General features: G+C 45.0%; 1 protein-coding gene across 3 annotated transcripts in view; it reads left to right on the forward strand.

The window, feature by feature from the left end:
* LOC119967587 (lysophospholipid acyltransferase 2-like) overlaps positions 1–10,067 on the forward strand; it is a 236,789-nt gene extending 226,722 nt beyond the window's left edge. For all 3 annotated transcript variants that reach the window (XM_038800306.1, XM_038800308.1, XM_038800307.1), the window contains one exon: positions 6,874–10,067. In XM_038800306.1, the coding sequence (XP_038656234.1) occupies positions 6,874–7,060 (187 nt within the window). In that variant the 3' untranslated portion in view covers positions 7,061–10,067. The remainder of the gene's footprint in view (positions 1–6,873) is intronic.
* Positions 10,068–22,855: the final 12,788 nt, after the last annotated feature.

A 22,855-nucleotide genomic window follows, 5' to 3' on the forward strand; every position in this document is an offset into this window, starting at 1 on the left:
CCCACTGGCAGGAGGTCCTCCCCGACGTGCTCCATGCAATTAGGTCCCTCCTATGCACCGCCACCAACCAGACCCCTCACGAACGACTATTTGTTTTATCTGGGGGCACTACCACGGAGGCTTCGCTCCCATCCTGGTTGAGGATACCGGGCCCGGTTCTCCTCCGGAAGCACGTCCGGACACACACAACAGACCCGCTAGTAGAGAGAGTGCTACTGCTTCATTCGAAACCCCAATACACCTTTATTGAATACCCCTCCAGGTCCTGGCGCCTGCAGGATCCACCACCACCACCACTGCCGAGGTACCCCTCACACTACATCCCACCCAACCCCCCATGCCCTGCGCCCCCATGCCTAGAGGTTCCCTGCCCACGCTCGCCGCCCCCGCGCCTATAGGGTTCCTGCGTCGCCCGTCGCACCGGTCAGGAATGATGCTCGGACCGAAATACCCCTGGAGTCCACCCTCATACCCACACCGATTGTCACCACCCAGCCACCCGAAGAGGCTGCAACCCCGGTGCTCCGCCGATCCCAAAGGACGACTCGGCCACCGGACCGGCTCAACCTGTAGACCCATCACCTCTGCCGGACTTGATTTTTTTTACAGTGGGTGAATGTGGTGAATTCATACTGTATTGTAATTCTATTGCATTGTATTATGTCCTTGTGGGCTCTGTATGTGAGCCGCTGCGCGGCTCTGCCCATAAGCGGAGATTAGGAGCTTGTACAGGGCTCCACCCTTGGCTCCGCCCATGGCCCCTCCCACTACCAGAAGTATAAATTGCTGCAGCCGTGAGCCTGCTCTCAGTTCCTCTGGTCGCAGGCAGGATCAGTTGTAAAACTATTAAAACCACAGTTTACTTCCAATCGTGTCTCTAGTGAATTGATGGCCACATCAGGAACTGCCGCCGGGATGTCTGAAACAGTATCGGTTGCTTGAGTGTCATTCCTTTGTTCCCGGAGATGGGCCATTAATATGCTAATCGACGTATAGTTTTGCTTCCATCTGGGAGCGCTCTCTCCCAATATGCATGCAGGCCCTGTGCCTGCTTGTTTTCCTAACATTGTCCACAGTTCCCTACATTCTTTGCGAGCGTCCATTTTGTATTCTGGAAGTGGCCATCCCAGATGGCTACCATACCACCGCCCCCTCTCTCTGCTCCCTATTGGCTTACAAGTTTTGAATTGTGACATCTAAATCATGGTCCTTACCATCACTCACATTGGTACCTAAATTATTGGCTATATACATTTGCAGTCTGGATCCTAAAAGGCTGGTGTAACATTACACTTTTATCACCGCCAAGCTGCAAATGCATTATCTGACCTCGACTAAGAACAATGCAAGCTTGTATTTCAACTTCAGTTATAATATCGTCAAAACTTGATTTTTAACTATTTCCCCAAACAGCACAGACAGTGACCCAAGCCGGGAAGTGAACTCGGGTCCCCGGCGCTGTGAAGCAATAGTGCTAACCATTGTACTACCGTGCCGTACAATATGATCGCTTTATACTGCAGCTTGTTGTCACTTCTGTTGGCTGGTGATCCTGCTTCCTGATCCATCTGCTGGCATACATTCCACCCTCTGACCCTCCTCAAAGCAGTGGACTCTTGCTCCCGCCAACCCTTTAGTTCATGGTCTGTCCTGCGCCCTAGCCCCACCCTCTTGCTACCAACCCTCTCATCCGTCCTAATCTACCCTCTCATCAGAACAACTGCACCCTGATTCTCCTGCTTGTTGCTTTCTTCTCCTGAACTTTTGCTCCTAATTTGAGTGGTAAGAGGCAAGAGCAGCTTCAGCTTGCAGGAGTGGGTTCTGTGGTCCGTTTCACCCCTATTTAGATCCGAAATCTCCTGGTGACAGATCCCTGAATACGACAGACTCAACAATCGATTGAATATATTTGAAATATTGGGGGTGGGACTGTCTGCCTCTCCTTTTTTTGCAATATGTATTGGGGCGCCGGAGGTGGCCTAGCATTGGCTGGCAGTGGGATCTTCTGGTCCCACCGCTGTCAACAGGGTTTCCCGTTGTTTACACCTTCTGTCATCGGGGAACCGTGGCAGGGGCTTGCCGTAGATTCCACCGGTAGGCCGCAAAAATGCATTCTGGGTCAGCGGTGATAAAGCCATGAGGCAGTGACCTCTCTTACTCCGCTTACTGAAGCAGTATCTTTTTTCTTCAAGTCCATTTTTCTTAACAGTTCTCAATTGTATGACAATTCTTTGAAGGGATGCATTTGGTGCTGTAGATTGCATTCTCATTTAGACACAGGCCACAATTCTCCCATTTGAAGACTTAAGTGCTCCCACCAGCAGGAAATCGCATCTGTTCTAGGTGCTCACAGGATCCGCCTTTACGTTTTCCCGGAAGGGGCAGAATCTAAACCTGCTTCCAAGAAAGAGTGTGAGGGGAGGGAGGGGCAGTACTCAGACAGAGAAACCTGGGGCGGGATGGGGTCGGAGAATCGCCCGGGGCCGCCATCAATCCCGCCAACGCTGTGTCCCGAATTCCCCCCCCCACCCCCACGAGATTCGGCGGGGGCGGGAATCATGCCTCGCCGGTCGGTGGGCCCCCCGCAGCGATTCTCTGGCCCACGATGGGCCAAAGTCCCGCCGCTGACGAGCCTCTCCCGCCAGCGTGGATTAAACCACCTACCTTACCGGCGGGAGCAGGTGGGCGAAGGGGTCCTGGGGGGGGTGCGGGGCGATCTGATCCCGGGGGGTGTCTCCACGGTGGCCTGGCCCGCAATCGGGGCCCACCGACCGGCAAGCGGGCCTGTGCCGGAGGGGCACTCTTTTTCTTCCGCCTTCTCCATGGTCTTCACCATGGTGGAGGTGGAAGTGACCCCCTCCCCTGCACATGCGCCGGTATGACATCAGCAGCCGCTGACGCTCTGGCGCATGCGCGGACTTACACCGGCTGGCGTGGCGCCAAAGGCCGTTCACGCCAGCTGGCAGCGTACATAAAAACTAGGAGCAGGAGTGGGCCATCTGGCCCCTCGAGCCTGCTCCGCCATTCAATGAGATCATGGCTGATCTTTTGTGGACTCAGCTCCACTTTCCGGCCCGAACACCATAACCCTTAATCCCTTTATTCCTCAACTGCTTCATTGGGCAAGGAATTCCATAGATTCACAACCCTTTGGGTGAAGAAGTTCCTCCTAAACTCAGTCCTAAATCTACTTCCCCTTATTTTGAGGCTGTGCCCCCTAGTTCTGCTTTCACCAGCCAGTGGAAACAACCTGCCCGCATCTATCTAATTTAAAATGTTTTGATACGATCCCCCCTAATCCTTCTAAATTCCAACGAGTACAGTCCCAGTCTACTCCACCTCTCCTCGTAATCCAACCCCTTCAGCTCTGGGATTAACCTCGTGAATCTCCTCTGCACACCCTCCAGTGCCAGTACCACCTTTCTCAAGTAAGGAGACCAAAACTGAACACAATACTCCAGGTGTGGCCTCACTAACACCTTATACAATTGCAGCATAACCTCCCTCGTCTTAAACTCCATCCCTGTAGCAATGAAGGACAAAATTCCATTTGCCGCCTTAATCACCTGTTGCACCTGTAAACCAACCTTTTGTGACTCATGCACTAGCACACCCAGGTCTCTCTGCACAGCAGCATGCTTTAATATTTTATTGTTTAAATCCCGTTTGCTGTTATTCCTACCAAAATGGATAACTTCACATTTGTCAACATTGTATTCAATTTGCCAGACCCTAGCCCATTCACTTAACCTATCCAAATCCCTCTGCAGACTTCCAGTATCCTCTGCACTTTTCGCTTTACCACTCACCTTCGTGTCATCTGCAAACTTGGACACATTGCCCTTGGTCCCCAACTCCAAATCATCTATGTAGATTGTGAACAATTGTGGGCCCAACACGGATCCCTGAGGGACACCGCTAGCTACTGATTGCCAACCAGAGAAGCACCCATTAATCCCCACTCTTTGCTTTCTATTAATTAACCAATCCTCTATCCAAGCTACTACTTTACCCTTAATGCCATGCATCTTTATCTTATAGGCACAACCTGCCCTTTATGAACCCATGCTTCGTTTGCCTATTGGGACAATTTCTATCCAGATGCCTCGCTATTTCTTCCTAGATGATAGATTCCAGCATCTTCCCTACTACCGACGTTAAGCTCACTGGCCTATAATTTCCTGCTCTCTGCCTACCTCCTTTTTTAAACAGTGGTGTCACGTTTGCTAATTTCCAATCCACCGGGACCACCCCAGAGTCTAGTGAATTTTGGTAAATCATCACTAGTGCATCTGCAATTTCCCTAGCCATCTCTTTTAACACTCTGGGATGCATTCCATCAGAGCCAGGAGACTTGTCTACCTTTAGCCCCATTAGCTTTCCCATCACTACCTCCTTAGTGATAACAATCCTCTCAAGGTCATCACCTGTCATAACCTCATTTCTATCAGTCACTGGCATGTTATTTGTGTCTTCCACTGTGAAGACCGACCCAAAAAACCTGTTTAGTTCCTCAGCCATTTCCTCATCTCCCATTATTAAAACTCCCTTCTCATCCTCGAAAGGACCAATATTTACCTTAGCCACTCTTTTTTGCTTTATATATTTGTAAAAACTTTTGCTGTCTGTTTTTATATTCTGAGCAAGTTTACTCTCATACTATCTTACTCTTTATAGCTTTTTTAGTAGCTTTCTGTTGCCCCTTAAATGTTTCCCAGTCCTCTAGTCTCCCACCAAACTTTGCCACTTTGTATGCTCTTTCCTTCAATTTGATACTCTCCCTTATTTCCTTAGATATCCACGGTCGATTTTCCCCCTTTCTACCGTCCTTCCTTTTTGTGGGTATAAACCTTTGCTGAGCACTGTGAAAAATCACTTGGAAGGTTCTCAACTGTTCCTCAACTATTCCACCATAAAGTTTTTGCTCCCAGTCTACCTTAGCTAGTTCTTCTCTCATCCCATTGTAATCTCCTTTGTTCTCACCCTCCATCTGTATTTTAAATTCCACCATATTGTGATCGCTCCTTCTGAGAGGATCCCTAACTATGAGAGCATGAATCAATCCTGTCTCATTACACAGGACAAGATCTAGGACCGCTTGTTCCCTCGTAGGTTCCATTACATACTGTTCTAGGAAACTATCGCGGATACATTCTATAAACTCCTCCTCAAGGTTGCCTTGACCGACCTGGTTAAACCAATCGACATGTAGATTAAAATCCCCCATGATAACTGCTGTACCATTTCTACATGCATCAGTTATCTCTTTGTTTGTTTATTGCCTGCCCCACCATAACGTTACTATTTGGTGGCCAATAGACTACTCCTATCAGTGACCTTTTTCACCTTACTATTCCTGATTTCCACCCAAATGGATTCAATTTTATCCTCCATAGCACCGATATCATCCCTAACTATTGCCTGGATGTCATCCTTAAATAACAGAGCTACACCGCCTCCCTTACCATCCACTCTGTCCTTCCGAATAGTTTGATACCCTCGGATATTTAACTCCCAGTCGTGACCATCCTTTAACCATGTTTCAGTAATGGCCACTAAATCATAGTCATTCAGGATGATTTGCGCCATCAACTCATTTACTTTATTCCGAATACTACGAGCATTCAGATAAAGTACACTTATGTTGGGTTTTTTTACCAAGTAGAACCACTCTGGCGTGGCCCTAGCCCCTCAATGTGAAGGCTTGGTGCCTAAAGGTGCAGAGACTTCCGCACCTTTGGGGCGGCCCGACGCTGGAGTGGTTCACGCCACTCCATCACGCCGGGGCCCCCCGCCCCGCCGGATAGGGGAGAATCCCGGCCCTGGTCTTTCTAGGAAGCTCTTCAGAACAAAGAGAACTCCTTTTATTAAATAAAAAAACTGCGGTTAAAAGGAACAGCTGCTCAAACGAGGAAGAATGTCTAAGTTAATAGACCCCTGTAGAGCTATATAAACAACGGTATTCCTCCTTTGAAACTGCCTGGATCTGTCAATCAAGAGGCTTTTAAAAGACAATGAATGGTCTGAACTTGAAGTAAACAATGCACTTTAAAACCTTTAGGCTTCTAGGCATGCACACAGGCAGTGAAATTGACCAAAAAAGCACTGTAAAAGGTTTCTACACATTAAAGAGAATACCTTTATCTTCATCTCCCAGACCTTTCATTTTATCATGCTGGCAGACTGATGGTTTTTACGGCTGCTGATGGAAAGACTTGCACTATTCTCACACATCTTTAATATTGACTTGTTGGGAGACCGTTCATAACTACAGATGGGAAGACCAGCCAAATGACCCCATTCCACTACTAACCCCCATTCCATGAAACACCCCCCCCCCCCCCCCCCCCCCCCCACTCCCCTAAAGGACTGGATCGGCACCCTGGAGGCAAGTATAGGGAGGGTACTTACCCCCTGCTCCGCCTCGAAGTGAGAACCACCAGGTCCCCGTTTCTCAGGACTTGCACCAATTCATGCCAACCAGACTCCCGGCTTGGGGGTGGTGGTATTGGAACACCCCAGGAGGCAGGTGAAGCAGGTGTCCTGCCTGATTTTTAAAAATTGGTTTAATGTGGTAGTTGAATGCTCTTGCTAGGCCTGGATGGGAACCTCATCGGAGCCAGCGGGGTGGGCTAGGAGACTCTCAGCGAGGGTGGTCTCCCACCTAAATCACTGGGCCACTGCGATCTGTGCCGCTGGCAGTGGAGCCGGAGAAACTCCCCACAATCTATTTTTTTTTGTGCAAGAGACTGTATAACAACAATTGTTTGGATGGGTTGTTTTCTTGATAAACATGTACAGTAATCAGTTTAATTTGCAGTTTCATTACTTGCACTGGCCGTACTCCATTAACTTAAGTTGTTTCTTTCCTAGGTCTTGGTATTATTGTCTCCACATCGTTGCCCTGTTGATAATATTAGTATTGCCAATGAAGCCAAGACGAAAGGAAAATAAACAGAATCACTCAAAGCAGAAGCAGCTAGAAGTCGAAAATGCATTGACCATGAACAGTTATTCTGCTACAAATAACAACTTCAACCAGATGCCAAGACCATCGTGAACAAAAGTGCATTTGAATGGGGAGTTAAGACTGCAATTAAATTAATTGTCTTCTTTAACTACTGAGGGCATATTAAAGAGGGTACTGTGCTGTTGGACTTTGGCAAAGTATTCTGAAGAGACAAAATACTAATAATTTTTTTAAAATGCCACACAGAAACAAGATCTCCTTTTATATTTAACTAAAGGTGGAGGAGGGATGAAAATAATGTGATCAGTTCACTACTATCAACGTTAACTGATTAGAATTGATCTCTACTATGCACACTAGTCCAGTCCAGAGATGACAAGTTTTCTTACCCTCTATTAAAATGTTGCCTTTGAGAGGTTATTATAACCGCACTTTAGATAAGCCATGTAGTAGTGCTATGTGAGATCATGTACAGCCAATCCAACTATAATCTTTTGTACAAAACCAGAATTGTATGTGATTCCAGATATGGCTCTTTGCCCCATTAAACTAACTGGCAGGGAAAAGTCTCGTTGACGATGACCCCTCCCAAAGAGCTCCAGTGATTTCTGAAAATTAATGTGACTTAAATGTGATTGGATGATCAAATAACTTGTTTCATATTTTTTAACTTAGAAATTTACAAGTTAACTTGATTGATCCTGTTCTACTGTTTTTAATGAATCAACTGACTCAAAAATACTGAGATCCTTTTGTGTACTATGTGATTTTTAAAAAAAAGTTACGTTTGGTCAGATTAATTAGTTCCTTAAATAAAGTTACCTATTTCCTCTCCCCTCCTTCTTCCAGTTTTTCTTTGGGGAGATTTGGAAAACCATTTGTAAGTTAAGCTATCTGCATTTACACTATTACTGCATCTGCAATGGTGATGTGCAAATCCAAAGTTGGGGCCTCAGCTACTCCAGGGAAAAAGATCTATCTCTTTCAGGGAGCTAGCCTCATTATTCATTACCAGCTAATTGTTATAAAATAATCTCGTGAGTGAATCTGAAATTAGCTTTTTTTTTAAAAATCTTATTTTTCAGTGAGTGGTCTGAACATATGTAGTATTTAGTGATTTAGAACCCGAAGGATTGAATATTGTGTAATTTGCAGCATTTGGGACTTCCATGAAATAGCTTGCAGGTAAATACACAAATTGGCAAAGGTTGTGTTCATTGGCACACAGTAGGCCAAAGTTGATGACACAAGTTTTCTGACCAGATGGTATTGATTAAAGTTTCATGTCTGTTGTGTTGAATTCGATAACGAGGAGAATAAAATGTTGATTCTACTTCAGCGGATGTCTATTCCATTTGCTCTGTGTCTAATAACAAAAGTAGCATTGGCTATTGAAGCTACGAACTATGTTTGGGAGAGTGGCAGATAGGAGAAGAGAAAGAAATTTATTTTTTTCACTATAATACTTTCAGTGAAGCACTACATTCTGCACAGAAAAAATACAATATAATGAACTGCACGGATTCATTTGAGATTTTAATTGGCAGGATAGCATACATTTGGAGTTTAATTTGATAGAAACTTGGGTATGATATTTTAATAGTATACTTTGCGTTCTTTTTTGGTTGGGACATGTTTTGCATTTCCACATGTCGTATCTAAACGATAAATTCCACGTGGCATTTTAAAGGGTGTGTGTAGAAATTTGGAATTGAAGGATTTGATGTCAAAGACTGCAAATGCCTTTTGTATTTAACTATTCACTTGATTTTAGTGTGGAATATTGAGGGAAGGTGCACTTTTTTCTTTCATTTGTTTTAACTGGATTCATATCAAGACTCTGCAATTATATTGCTATGCCTTTTTTCTTTATAAAAACCATTTTCAAGAAGATCAACTTTCTGCTCCAAGACTAATAATTCCAGAAAGAACTATCGTTAAAAGTCCAGTTTGCTTTAACAGTAACAATCTTTTTGTTTTCTAATGAGCATCAGAACGTTTGCCACTTTTGTTGAACTATTTAGCACATGCATTATAAGTTGATTTTCATGGATTTAAAATATCAATCCTGTAGTCACAGAAATTTGCTCCTCTAATTGATTATTCTGTCCTGTCTATAGTTCACACTCAAAGTCCAAGTTTGTTTTCACTTGGCTGCATATTGTTCTGTCCCTGTGATTTTGTTCCTGTTCATTATGATAATCTACAGCTGTCATTAGAGCTTTTTATTTTTAAATGTATTTCCAAATAGAGTCTGGGGAATTTGTTCCCCCATAAAGAATTTTCATGTGTGTAATAATCTCTCCCAGTATTGTCAGTAGTACCTTTACAAAAGGCATGTTTCACCTCAGAATGTGTGGAGTGACAATTTTTTAAAAATGTTCCGTCTGGGCTACATGCAGGGAAAGACCACATGGCCCAACCAATCTGTACCAGTGTTTACTGAGAAAATAGTTCTTATCATTTTTATATTTGTGTCCTTTCATTCACCCCTGTCCCCAATTCTCTCATTAATTTGTCCAATCTAATCTTGAAAGCTGATTTATAGTTTCTGCTTTAACCACTACTGGAACTGAACTTCAGTCTCTCAACTCTTCTTTATAGATTCTCCTGCTGTATCTCTAACCCCTTGACCTGGACTCTGCCAGACTTGAAATAATCTGTTTCACTATCCTGTTCCTTCAAGAATTTTAACCACTTTTTTTTATCATATTACCTTGTAATTGGTGTTGTTCCAGTAAATTGAAGCCCAGTTTTTCAAATCTATCTTTGTATTTACTCCTAGCAGGCTAGTATTACAGTGAATTTGTGCTGTACCTCCAGCCTTGGACTCAATGTTAGAGAAAGGATACTAATGCTACTCACATGAGATCTTAAAATTTTGTGTAAGCTCAGCATAGCCTGGCTTTACTCCATTATCACTCTTTTAAAGCCTCTTTGGCCTGCTATGTTGTCTTTAATGTGGTTTGAACTTGTACCCCCCCCCCATGTTCATCTGCTCTTCCACAGTGCTGAGCCTACTTCCATTCAACGTGTAATTACTGCATTTTTTTCACAATGCATCACCTCAGAGTGACATTAAATTCATCTACTTTGACCCGTTTCTTTCTTTCTTATGTCGTCATCTCTCTGCACCTAATTTGGTCTTGTAAATAATTTATCTTGGTATAATTTAAAATTTTGGTGTAACGCACTGTAGGCTGATATCAAATCATTAATATACTCATTAGATAGAAGTGGCCTGTAATTAAGCTCAGAAGGATACCTTTCACTCCTTCCTATTACTCCAAAACTCCTGCCTTTGGGTTTTCTCCCACCTGAGCAATATTTAACCTGGTATTATCCTCTCCATAACTGGATGTACAATGTGGTTCTCAAGTCATGAACCTACACCTGAATCCATGCTCACAAAAAAGTGGCTTCTCTATCATTAGTTCTGCAATCTGACATTCAGCAACAATCTGCAGTTGAAAGTGCATTAGTGGCAGATCTGTAATATAGATGGAGTGTTGGATAGCAACATCCTGAGCTATTAACACAGCTATAGTGTTTTCAAGTAGCATTCAGCTTCTTGACCCATCTGAAGCACTGATGTCAGGAAACCACAGCCTCTGTTTACAGTGGATACCAGGGACAAACAGCTAGCCATGATTATTACCAGGCTGATTTTAAAATGTTTGGGATATTTTTCTTTCAGTTTTACAAGTTTCAACACTTGAGAAAAAGGAAAGAAAAATTACTTGGGAGCTGTGGGCTTTTTAGTCATCTTACTTCTAGTTTGGGAAACATCATGTAAATTCTATTTGCGCCATATAATGGAGTTCCAACATGAAAGCAAACTACCACATCAAACAAGATATGCCACAGTCAATCTGTATAATAATTTTGAATAGATGGTTCATATTATACACTCCTGCCCTCCTCACATCCTAATTGTTGTTGTTTTGCATTGACTGCTGTTAAGTGGAACAGAGCATTTGCATTGAATCATATATATGGAAATATTGGGAAATGAACACTTTTTTTATTGAATCCTTGTGATTGTGAATAAATTTTGGCATCAAATTTGAAATTGGTCAATAAAAATCTTTCATTTTGAAAAATATTTTTGTTCTCCATTTTCACATTTTCTTCAGAATTTACCCCCCACCAACAAACAGTAAACAGTAACGAAAAAACCGGCCAGCGTGAAGGCTCCCGCCCAAGTCTCCTGCCCCGGCACCCAGGACAACCAAGAAATCTCCTTTAGCACACAACCCGTGCATACACACCCAAGCCACAAAGAACCATCATTGGAAATTAAATTCCCAACTCTTCCCTTGTTCAAATATACAGCATCGACACATTTAGTACATACAACATCACGCAGTGAAAAAATAAAGTTACATGAGCTACATCAGTACATGACCCGCTCTCAGTCCCATTTCTCAATTCTGCAACAGTCTTCTGCCTTCGCAAACTCTTCCGCCGTCCCAAAATAAAAGTCCTTGGATTTGTAGGTCACCCTCCACTTAGCTGGATATACTATGCCGCACTGCACCTTGCTGATGTACAGTGCCTTCTTCACCTGGCTGAAGGCAGCCTGCCTCCTTGCTAGCTCCACTGTAAAGTTCTGGTATATGTGTATACCAGCTCCAGGCCACTGCACCACCCGCTTCTGCTTTGCCCAGCACAGGACCTTCTCCTTCACGCTGTAGCTACGGAAACACACCGGTACTACTCTTGACGGCTCACTCGCCTTTGGTATTGGCTTCCACGACCGATGAGCCCTATCCAGTTGGTATCGAGAAGGATCGTCCCCCTCCCCCAATAGCGCCACCAACATCGTAGCAAAATACTCTGTCAGCCTCGGGCCTTCCACCCCTTCGGGCAGACCCACAATCCTCAGATTCTGTCGCCTGGATCTGTTTTCCAGGTCTTCCATTTTGGCTCACAGACCCTTGTTGGTCTCTGTCACCTTCCTCAACTCCTTCCACATCAAGGTGAGTTGATCACTGTGCTGTGATAATACCTCTTCCACTTCCTTCAGTGTCTCACCTTGCTCCTGTACCTCTGCCGCTGCGTTTGATACCGCCGCCCTCACCAGGGCAATCGCCTCCTCCACCAGCACTTTGAATACTGCCCCCATCTCCTTCATTGCTTCCATGTGCTTTGTAAACTCTTTTCCACAACCATCACTTTGGTCATTTCTTTTGCTGTGAGCGATGCGGCCTGCCCTGGTGCTCAAACCTCCGCTTTCCTTACAGTTCTCACTGACTTTTCCACTCACTGGCGGACTTTCATTAACCCCCTTTTTCACGGCTGTTTTTCTTACCAAGCTTGGACCTTTCTCCTCCTTGTGCCTTCTTATAGCTTTTTCAGTCTCCGTTGCCCCTGGGACCGTGCGTTAAAACCCTGAAATTTATATTCCAGTGCGGGAGCTCTCCAGTGTGCGGCTGCCTCCCGCCCGCCATCACTGGAAGTCGGTCAAGAAAAATCTTAGGAGTACTTGAAATTGTTACAAGGAATAAATGAGATGATTTTGTAAATTGATATTGCTAGCATTAACATTGCTAAAATTTGAGCTCTTGATACTATGCAGGTCCTGAATAATTAAGGTTCCTCCTACAAATGCCATCAAAGTATTTTTGACAACCAGACAGTCTTTAGCTAAGGTGGGTTTTTGTAACTTATGTGAGAGAACAGTTTTCCTCCGCTGCTTCACTAAGATAAGTGATGATGTATATTAAATGTTAATGCAACACCTAACTAAACACAGAATATGTGTATGTTAAAGAAATAAATAATGTCAAGCCCTAAATAGGATCACAGCTGTTCTGTTTCATACATTCTCTATAATTTATCTGAAATAATGACAACAATTGCTCAATTATGATTCATTCAGGTATTGTGCAATACAATCTTGTTGAACATTTGTCACTTCAAATTACATTTTAATCAGAAATTGTCATTGAGCATTTCTACATTGAGCTTCACCACAGCTGGGCTGTCTCACTGTGTAAATGACTGGTTCAAAGTAGAGCTTACAAATGGAATAAGACAAATTGTGAAAAAGCCAAGAATTATGCTCCTCACTGAAGGTGGATAAATAATGCAGCATGGACTTGTAGGCCAGTATTCTCTGTTGAGTCCGCCCCACTACTGCTACTAGTCAGGGCAGAGAATTTGGTGCTTAGCCAAATTCCCATTCACTGCAGCGAGACCAGAGAATGCCACTGCTGTGAATGAATGGAGAATCATACCCATGATGTATCTGACCTATTCTTTATGTTCAGTGCTGGCTTCAAAGGAAGCTATTGAAAAGGCCAAACATAATCTAAGTTCCTTGTTTCATGCTTTTTTTTAGTTAGTCTTGATTTCTATTTACTGGACATGGGTGATATGTTTATTAATTGCTATTCCATGTAAATATACCATTGTGCTGTAATGGTGCACTGGGTGTATCAAGTTTACAATCCATACCAGTGAAAATCAGTAGAGAAAAATGAAAGTGTTTTTGAACCAAATGTCAGAAGGCAAGATATTAAATTTCTGTTGGTAGTAATTTCTTTTTAAAAATAAAACACAATTCTGGGTCTGGTTTAATTTGCTTTTTGGATTTGACTACTTTGATACATTTGGATTGGTTTCAGTAATGGTTTAAGCCAGGAGGAAAAAAAACCTTTTTCGTATGCTGACTTTGTAGGCAATTTTATTTTTCTATTAATACCACATGTACAAGAAATAGTTTCTTGTTCATTTTCAAGGAAATATTCTGTGGCGGTGTGCTTTTTAATCTTACAATCACCAAAATATGCCTTTCCAATTTTCACTGTAATCCTTCTGGTAAAGGTATATTACAATATTTTGGACAATTTTGTTTGGTATGTGTAAAATATTTTGTACTTGTAAACTACAGGAAAAAAAACTTTAGTGAAGTTCTGCACTGATGTAATTTCAAAGATCCTTCGCCTTTGTATAGTGTGGTAGTTATTTTTGATTGTTTTGACACATGATGCCAGCTATTCAAGTGATTGTTCAAGTGATTGTAACTTCATTTGTGTGATTATCAACATTTGATTAAAATAATTGTGAAAAATGTGTCTCCAAAAAAAATTGAATAAAGTTTGGCAGTTAGGGTTCATTCTGTTGAATGAATGTTCTAGTGATGGTTTCTTTTCAGGGCACATTTTCTTCTTCTAGAGTTATGTAACTTGTCATAGATTTACTGTACCACTAATGGATAGCCAGTGGGAAGTGGGCACTTTTATTACATTTTCAGGACCATGGTTTTAATCTGAAAATATGCTTATGAACCCCCGCTCTGCCTCGACTTGTTCAATTATCAGACTACTTGTCTGACATCCAGGACTGGATGAACAATGATTTCTTCCAGTAAAATATTGAGAAGACTGATGCCGTTAGGCTATATTTTACCATAAGAATCAACGTCCCGAAACCAGGATTATTTGCAAATCTTGTTGGCTACACAGGCCCCATCACTGCCAATGATCTAGCCGGTGGGGGAGCTGGTTGGCAGGAGCCACTGCTATTGGGTCCATTTTCAAAGGTCAATATGCAGCCTTTGCACACTGACATGTGCACACATGTGTTTTATATTTTCATGTACATGTGTTTCTCCTGCCCTGGTCCCCTAATAGTGACTATGCAAACAGTTTAATGTTACACAAGATTTTACATTTATACAAATTGTTTTTGTGCAAAACGTCAGGTAATCCACATAAGCATGACTAAAATGAACACAAAGCTAGTCTGGCAAGGCATAGCTAAAGGGTTGAGAGGAAAGTTGTGCTTTTTGAGGTTTAAGGTACAGAGGAATCTGGAGGAAATTGCAGAGAACAGTAGAAATTGCATTAATTACCCATTTAGACTTGCTGAAGAAAGTTAGGCATGAACTTGACAGCATAAGTATCTTATATAATTAGACTTGTGTCCATGAATTTACAGTCAATTGATTCAAGAGGGAATTATTTAAACTAGAATCTTATGCTTACAGGTAGTAAATTGCTGAAGATTTTTAAAATATAAATTCTGAAAAACTTAAAATTTCCTTTCTACTCTATCCATTAAGATTGGATTCAATTATAATTTACTCTAATACAACCTATGTTCTTTCATTCAACTGTTTCTTTCTTGAGCCTTATACTAATTCGTTAAGAAGATGGATTGTTCATTTCATTTTTCTCCGAGGCCCAAGGTGCCTGTTGTCCGCGTACATCCCGTATTTACTGCACCAAAATAAATTGTGTATATGTGAGGAAAGAATTGAGGGTCCAGGCTGCAAAAATACACACCATTTTTTAAATAAATAGACAAATTTAGTAAGTAATATTTATGCATATTTATTTTGATTTGATTCTGGACCCAATTTTAGACACACAACAGAGTGATTTAGGGTTATGTGGGGCGTCAATATATTTTTAAAACCTCAAATCTGAGCCATCTTAAACCCTTCAACTTCCACTTTTAACTGAAGCAGAACTATTGTGGGCAACCAACTTGCCCAGACGGCAGATCATTTAACTTAAATATTGTAGCTAGGTGTCTCCGATTGCATTTCCCTGTGACACTGGCTAGACAGTGCAAGCGTGCTTCCTCAAGCTGACCAGTACAAGTGGGGTTTAAGCAAGGTTTTTACATAAATTTAATGTAATGTCTCCCTCTAGAAATTAAAGCCACTGCTTTATATGCATTTCTATGGCTTTATTGACCTTGATATCTGCTTCCAAAGCTCCTACTACCACATTTACGAACCTATTTTCCAAGGCGTAGGTGGCCACCTCACCAAACTCATAAAATTAACTATATTTATTGAAGTTAATTTGCTAATTACGCATTCATTCACCAAATTTACTAATGCCTTCCTCTGTTTTCAGCCCTCACCCCCCCTTTATTAAGTAATGTAAGACCAGTTAACGAATGTAAAGATGGGAGTGGGGCGGGAGTCTCGGCTGACCCCAAAATCGTGAAATGTGCCGATTTGACGCCAAATCTCAATTCTGTCACCTCGACAGCCACGTCAATGCGGTCAGGGATGCGTGTACAGGGAACACCATTTGCATATGATTAATGGGCCCCACACACTGTTCTCCAGGGCCCCCATGATGCTCCATCTCCGATGGGCTGAGTTTTTGACGGTGTGGTTCACTTGTGCTTTTAAAAACTGTGAAGCCGGCGTTGTGGCTGATGAGGGAGTGAGAGGAAGTCGGACACAAAGGTGTGATTGCAGGTTGCTGGGCCGGACACTGGTTGGGGTAGGGGTGCACTGTCAGGGTAGTATCCAGGCAGAGGCTACCCTTACCTCTACCTTCAAGGCAGCCATCTTGTTGCACATACAACTGACCACCCACCTTGGCCCCTAGTTCTGCTAAGTGACACCGACTGCATGGGTGCTCCTGCACCCCACCCTTTGCCATACCCCACCCTTTGCCATACCCCCACCCCCCCCCCAACCTGGCTGCCACCTGCCGGCAGGGCATCAGTCAGCCACCCATGGGCAATGGCAACTGTAGCCACTGCTGGAGTGGGGGGGGGGGGGGGTCTGTGGAGTGTGCAGTTGGCGAGAGCAGTGCCAGCCCACAGTACCCCTGGCATCAAGTTCAGGTGCCAGGGCCAGCGGCCCCCAAGGTGCCTGCCACTGACAGGGGTGTTGGGTGGACATGAGAGGGCGGAGCCCACAGGGCCAACCGAGGCAACCATGTAGCCCATTGAAGCTGGTTAGGGACTGGTTATGCACCATGCTAACATGTTGGCCTTTCACCCTCTGCAGACAATGAATATTGGAATTCAGCCAGCAGTGGTGGCCTTCCTGTTAGTTGTTGCAGCCCTGGCAGCTGCACTGCAGGTGTATGAGCTGGAGCTGCTCAAGGAAAAGGAAGCTGCAGCAGCAGACCGTGCCCCAGAAGAACAGGAGGCAGCAGCTGAGAATGGAGAACCAGCTGCTCAACAGGCTGAGGAGGTGCCAAAGAAGTGCTGCATGAGGCCTTGTGTGTACCGGCACCGCTTGTCATTTTAAGACCTGTTTGGGCATGCAGTCAAAGACTCTGCCTGAGGAGTGAGAAAGTGCAACGTATCTGCCAGATCCTAGCATCGTTGGGGGTGTAGGAGAGGACATCCACTCGCGGTGACCAACAAGGTAACTGTCGTCCTGAACCTTTGTGACTGGGTCCTTCCAGGCATCGTGTGGGGACATGTCTGGATCTCTCAGATCTTGGTGCACAGGTGCATCCGTGCCACCATGGAGGCCCTGTATGCCCAGGCGGCTCATACATCCACTTCGATGTGGACCGAGCCCATCAGGATGCCCAAGCAGCGGGGTTCGCTGCCATTGGAATGCCCAGGTCCTGAGGATGATTGGCGGGATGTATGTTCCCCTATGAGCACCTGCAGATGACAGGCCTCTATATGCAAATCATTGAATCATAGGATTTACAGTGCAGAAGGAAGCCATTCGGCCCATCAAGTCTGCACTGGCCCTTGGAAAGAACACCCTACCCAAGCCCATATCCCAGTAACCCCATTCAACTTTTTTTAGACACTAAGGGCAATTTATCATGGCCAATCCACCTAACCTGCACATCTTTGAACTGTGGGAGGAAACCGGAGCACCCGGAGGAAACCCACGCAGACATGGGGAGAATGTGCAGACTCTGCATAGATAGTGACCCAAGCCAGAAATCGAATTTGGGACCCTGGATCTGTGAGGCAACTATGCTAACCACAATGTTACCATGCTGCCCAATGGTAGGTGCTAAAGTGCTGCCCAATCGAAAGGAATTACACTCAATGAACAGCAGCTGATATGTGACCATCAGCTGCGCAACATGCACGTCTGCGCCTGATATCCGGGCATGTGCACAATGCCTTCATCCTGGTACACTTGACGATTCCTGACATGTTTGAGACGCGCCCGGCTCCTGGGCAACAGTCATCATCTGCTGCAGTCGTGGCTGATGATGCCTACCCAGAGGACATACAGTCACCAGGAATGTGATCAAGTGATGCTTCGGCCTCCTGAAGATGCATTCAGGTGCCTGGACTGCTCTGCAGGGGCCCTCTAGTATGATGCTGAGAGCGTCGCACGAATCACGGTGGCCTGCTGCACCCTCCAAAACATCGTGCAGCAGAGGGTCGATGTGCTGGAGGAGGAGGAGGAACGCCAGTCCTTGCTGGAGAGGGAGGATGGACAAGACATGGGAGCCAAGGAAGGCTCCCTGTGTTGGCGGGAACACCAGGTCTGGTCCATGGTATGGAGGATGATGAGAACGAGATGAGTTCTGGTGCTCCACATCGTTTGACAATGTCTGACTCCTGCTAATTATAGCACTCTCCACCGTCCACCTGGGTGATCCCTGCATGCGAGCTGGTCATTCCATCACACTGCCATCGAATCCCTGGGGTGACAGTGGTGGGGATGGGATGGTAGGGACGTGGGGAGCAGAGGCCACTCCAAATGCCTACCCATTCCCCCCCCCCCCCCCCCCCCCCCAACCACCTCTGCCCATTTCCCTCCACCTTCTCTGGCCAGCCTAGACCAACGCACCACTCACACCCATCTTACAGAGCACCGAGACAGGTTGCTACAGATGTTTAATGTGATGACGTATGTACAGATTTGTGCCTTAGCCCCGATAACTAAACTGTGCCGTACAACCTTGCCAATTTAACTAGTGTCTAACTTTCTGGCCTTATGGGCCCTAATGCTATGTCTTGACGCTGCCAGTGCTGGAGGCCTGTTCTGGTCTCAACCAGGTTTTGCATGCTCATGGCCATGGAGCACAGAGAGTAGACCATCTCTGTCTGGGACTGCGCCACATCACCCATTGACTGTGATACCACCTTCTGGGTTTGTGTCAAATCAGCCAGTGGCTGTGTCAAATCAGCCAGTGGCTGTGCCATCTCCCTCTGGGTCTGAGCCGCCACCCTCTGTGTCTGCACCATGTCGGCCTGTGCTTGGGCAATGCTGCTGACATTTCCAGCCATGGCTCACTGTGACTGGGCCAAGCTCAGGAGCGCCGCAATTTCCAGGTGGCACTGGCACATGGTTGCCTGTGAGGTAGCAACCCTGGGCCTTGCACATGCTGACCCATAGCCTAATCTGTTCCCCCCATGCCTCCACCATGAATGCCACCTGTGCGGTGTTAGCCTGGTGGCAAGCATGGCCGGCACCACCTTCTGCTCCTGCACGCAGTTGGACTCCTCCAATTGCACCTGCAGGTACTGGATGCTCGTCGACAACCCCTCGTAACCCCTGGCTCTGCTCCTGCATCTCCACAATCGATAGGACTGTCCGTTCCAGAATCCAAAAACCCATCAGGACGGCAGCTAGTTCTTGGGGTCAGCCTGCCCTCCGACCTTACGCCCCCACGGATATTCCTACCTCCTCCAGCGCACCAGAGAGTGTCCCAGGAGCCTCTTCACTAAAGTAGCCAACCAAGGTGAGTGTCTCTGGGATGGTGGAGGGTGTTGGAGACAGCTGTGATAAAACGTCAGTGTCATCCTCGGACTCAAGCTCAGGTATGTCCTTCATCTCTGGTGGAAGGCTGGCGACCAAGCTGCTCTCATCGTCGGTGCTCGGCTCACAGATAGTAATGCCATTGAATGTCAAGGAGCGATAGTTAGATCCTCTCTTGTGGGAGATGGTCATTGCCTGACACAAATGTAATGTGCCACTTGTCAGCCCAAGTTTGGATTTTGTCCAGGTCGTGCTGCATTTGGTCATGGACTGCTTCATTATCTGAGGAGTTGCGAATGGTGCTGAACATTGTGCAGTCATCCGCAAACATCCCCACTTCTGACCTTGTGATGAAAGAGAGGTCATTGATGAAGCAGCTGAAGATGGTTGGGCCGAGGGGGCTGAGGACACTACCCTGAGGATCTCCTGCAGGGATCTCCTGGACCTACCGAGATGATTGACCTCAAAGCATCGCAACCATTTTCCTTTGTGCCAGGTATGACTCCAACCAGCGGAAATTCCCCTGCCTGATCCCCCCCCCCCCCCCCTCCCCGCCAGAGCCTCTCCCTAATGGAAGATGCGCCACAGCACCTTCTGGTGCTAGCTTTCCCGCTAGTGGGGTCAGTCTGACCCCCTCCTACATCTGCTCTGTTGGTATCCCCTCTATTTCCTCATTGTGGCGCTAACAATTATACTCAAAGCCGAGAGACTAGTACAATAGAGGCTTTATTGCTGTACGATGTTGTCCCTCCATCTGCAACAGTAGACTAAGGGTCTGAGCAGCTCTCATACATTTATACATAAGCTCCCTGTGGGCGGAGCTAGCCGGCAGGGGCTGACCGGAGGAACCTGTATTACAGGTACAGGCATCCATCCCCCTACTGCAGTACACATAACTACAGTGGTTATCTCACCACACCTACGCTCTGCTGCAATCGCCCCCTACTTTCTACGAGCTGGTTCCCCTGCAGAGAGATCCTCAGGGTAGTGTCCTCAGCCCCCTCGGCCCAACCATCTTCAGCTGCTTCATCAATGACCGCCACGAGGCGGTGCAGTCCCACCCAAAATGGCCATTGATTCTTCTCTGCCTCCTCTGTGCCTTCTTTATCGCTGTCTCCCTTGCTGTCTGTCTAAACCGTTCTTTTGGACGAACTCGTCGGCTTCTGCAGGGACAGTGAAGTAATGTTCCTTGCCATGGTACGTTACCCAGACCCTGGCTGGGTGCAGCAGCCTGAATTTCATTTCATTTACAGCCTCGTCAACTGTTGCTTCCTTGGCATCCTTGTTGTATTTCCCATGGTTTTTTAAAAAACATTTTATTAGGGTATTTGTAGTTTTTGTGATAATAACAATAACAGCAACATAAACATGGTACATAAAACATTTCCATCCCTATCACGTCCTTCGCACCCCAATCCATGAAACAATAGCCTAACCCCCCTCTAGATTTCTGCCTCTGCTGACATTTTAATTTTCTCCGAGAAAGTCGATGAACGGCTGCCACCTCCGGACGAACCCTAACATTGACCCTCTTAGGGCGAATTTTATTTTCTCGAGACTGAGATATCCAGCCATGTCACTAACCCAGGTCTCTAATTTTGGGGGCTTCGAATCCCTCCACATTAACTGTATCCGTCTCCGGGCTACCAGGGAGGCAAAGGCCAAAACGTCAGCCTCTCTCGCCCCCTGGACTCCTGGCTCTTCACACACTCCAAAGATCGCCACCTCTGGACTCGGCACCACCCATGTTTTAAGTATCATGGACATAGCTTTAGCAAAACACTGCCAAAACCCTCCAAGCTTCGGGCATGCCCACAACATATGGACATGGTTTGCTGGACCTCCCGCGCACCTCTCACACCTGTCCTCTACCCCAAAGAACTTGCTCATCTGAGCCACCGTCATGTGTGCCTGGTGAACTACCTTAATTGTATCAGGCTAAGCCTAGCACATGATGATCCTCCCTCCACTGTATTTCCCGTTGTCAAGGGGATGTTTTAGTCCGGTTCTGTGGGCTAAATTCGGCTAAAAGTGCCTATTATTCTGTCTTTCGGAGGAGAGCCACCTGATGTGTGACTGCTCAGCACACCGCCATCACCCGAAGTCTTATCCTGGATTATATTTTAAATTCTCCTAACATTTAGCTAACTGGCCTGTAGTTACTCAGTTTATCCCCCTATTTTTGAACAGGGGTATAACATTTGCAAACCTTCAGCTCCTTGCATGGCCTCTATTTTCACCACTCCTTTCAATATTGACCCACAATAGATTTGGAATAAAATTACAATTCATGTTAGGTTTTAAAATGAAATCCGTTTGTATTTTATTTCCATGACGGAAAGTGATTAAAATACTAATGGACTAAGTTGTTTCCATTGTAAATCATTAGCCTGTTTTTGTCAACAAGTATCTTGCATCAAAGGAAGTGCTAAGTGCTTGACAGTTGTTGTTTGACACAGGCTTTTGGGTCAATACTGAGCTAAAAGCAATTTTTAAAGCCAAATTGCAAAAGCAAGTTTTTGCCAGTGCAGAATGTTAACAGCACATAAGGAGCTCATTCAGGCAATGTGCTTTGTAGTTCCTTTAAAGACTTTTACAATTTGTTCCATTGCTTTGCAAATCTTTCTTTTTGCTATTGAATATGCTTATATCACCATTGCAAGTAGTGCATTATAGATCACAATAGCTTAGTGTGTAAATAATTCTCTTCTCACTGCAGGCTCCTTTGTGAATTGTCTTATATGTCCTTTAGTTATTTATTCTTGTGCTTGTAGTGATATGGTTGTGCTGTAATCCACTGGCTGACCACCACGAGTCTCACTAATATATAAGTGAATGTTAAAGTCAGCTGACCCCTCAGACTGGCTGGAGGAAGTCAGAGAAAGGCTGCTTATGCATAATTTTACTGTGTTTTCATCTGTTCTCTTGTATATAGTTTACTGACAGTTAACGTTAATAAATTGTTTATAGCTTTAACTTCAAGTGTTCTTGTAATAAATAAGGCATCTGACAAGAACACTACATGGTACCAGGCTTGGAAGGTATTAAACACTGAGAAAAAACTATCAGCCTACCATAGAGATTTGAATATTTTGCAGTCTGCAAGAATTTAACAACATGGAGTCGTTGAAGCCACCAAAGAGTCTCAACTTGGTAATGTGGACAGCAACTGGCAAGTTTTCAAACAACAATTTAATCTGTTTGATCTTCTAAATTTACGCAATAATAAACAGATTAAATTGTAAGGTGGCGATGCTCCTAACAGCGGCAGGGCCAGAGCAATTGCTGTGTTTAATATGTTAAAATTTGCAAACAATGACGATAGTAAAAATGTTAACGAAGTAATTTGAAGACTTGATGCACGTTGCACCTCTGGAAAGCTATGTGTTTAGATCACGTTTACAGAAGGCAGGAGAGTCCATAGATCATTT

Source organism: Scyliorhinus canicula, chromosome 6 (genome assembly GCF_902713615.1).
Source record: "Scyliorhinus canicula chromosome 6, sScyCan1.1, whole genome shotgun sequence".
Taxonomy (NCBI): domain Eukaryota; kingdom Metazoa; phylum Chordata; class Chondrichthyes; order Carcharhiniformes; family Scyliorhinidae; genus Scyliorhinus; species Scyliorhinus canicula.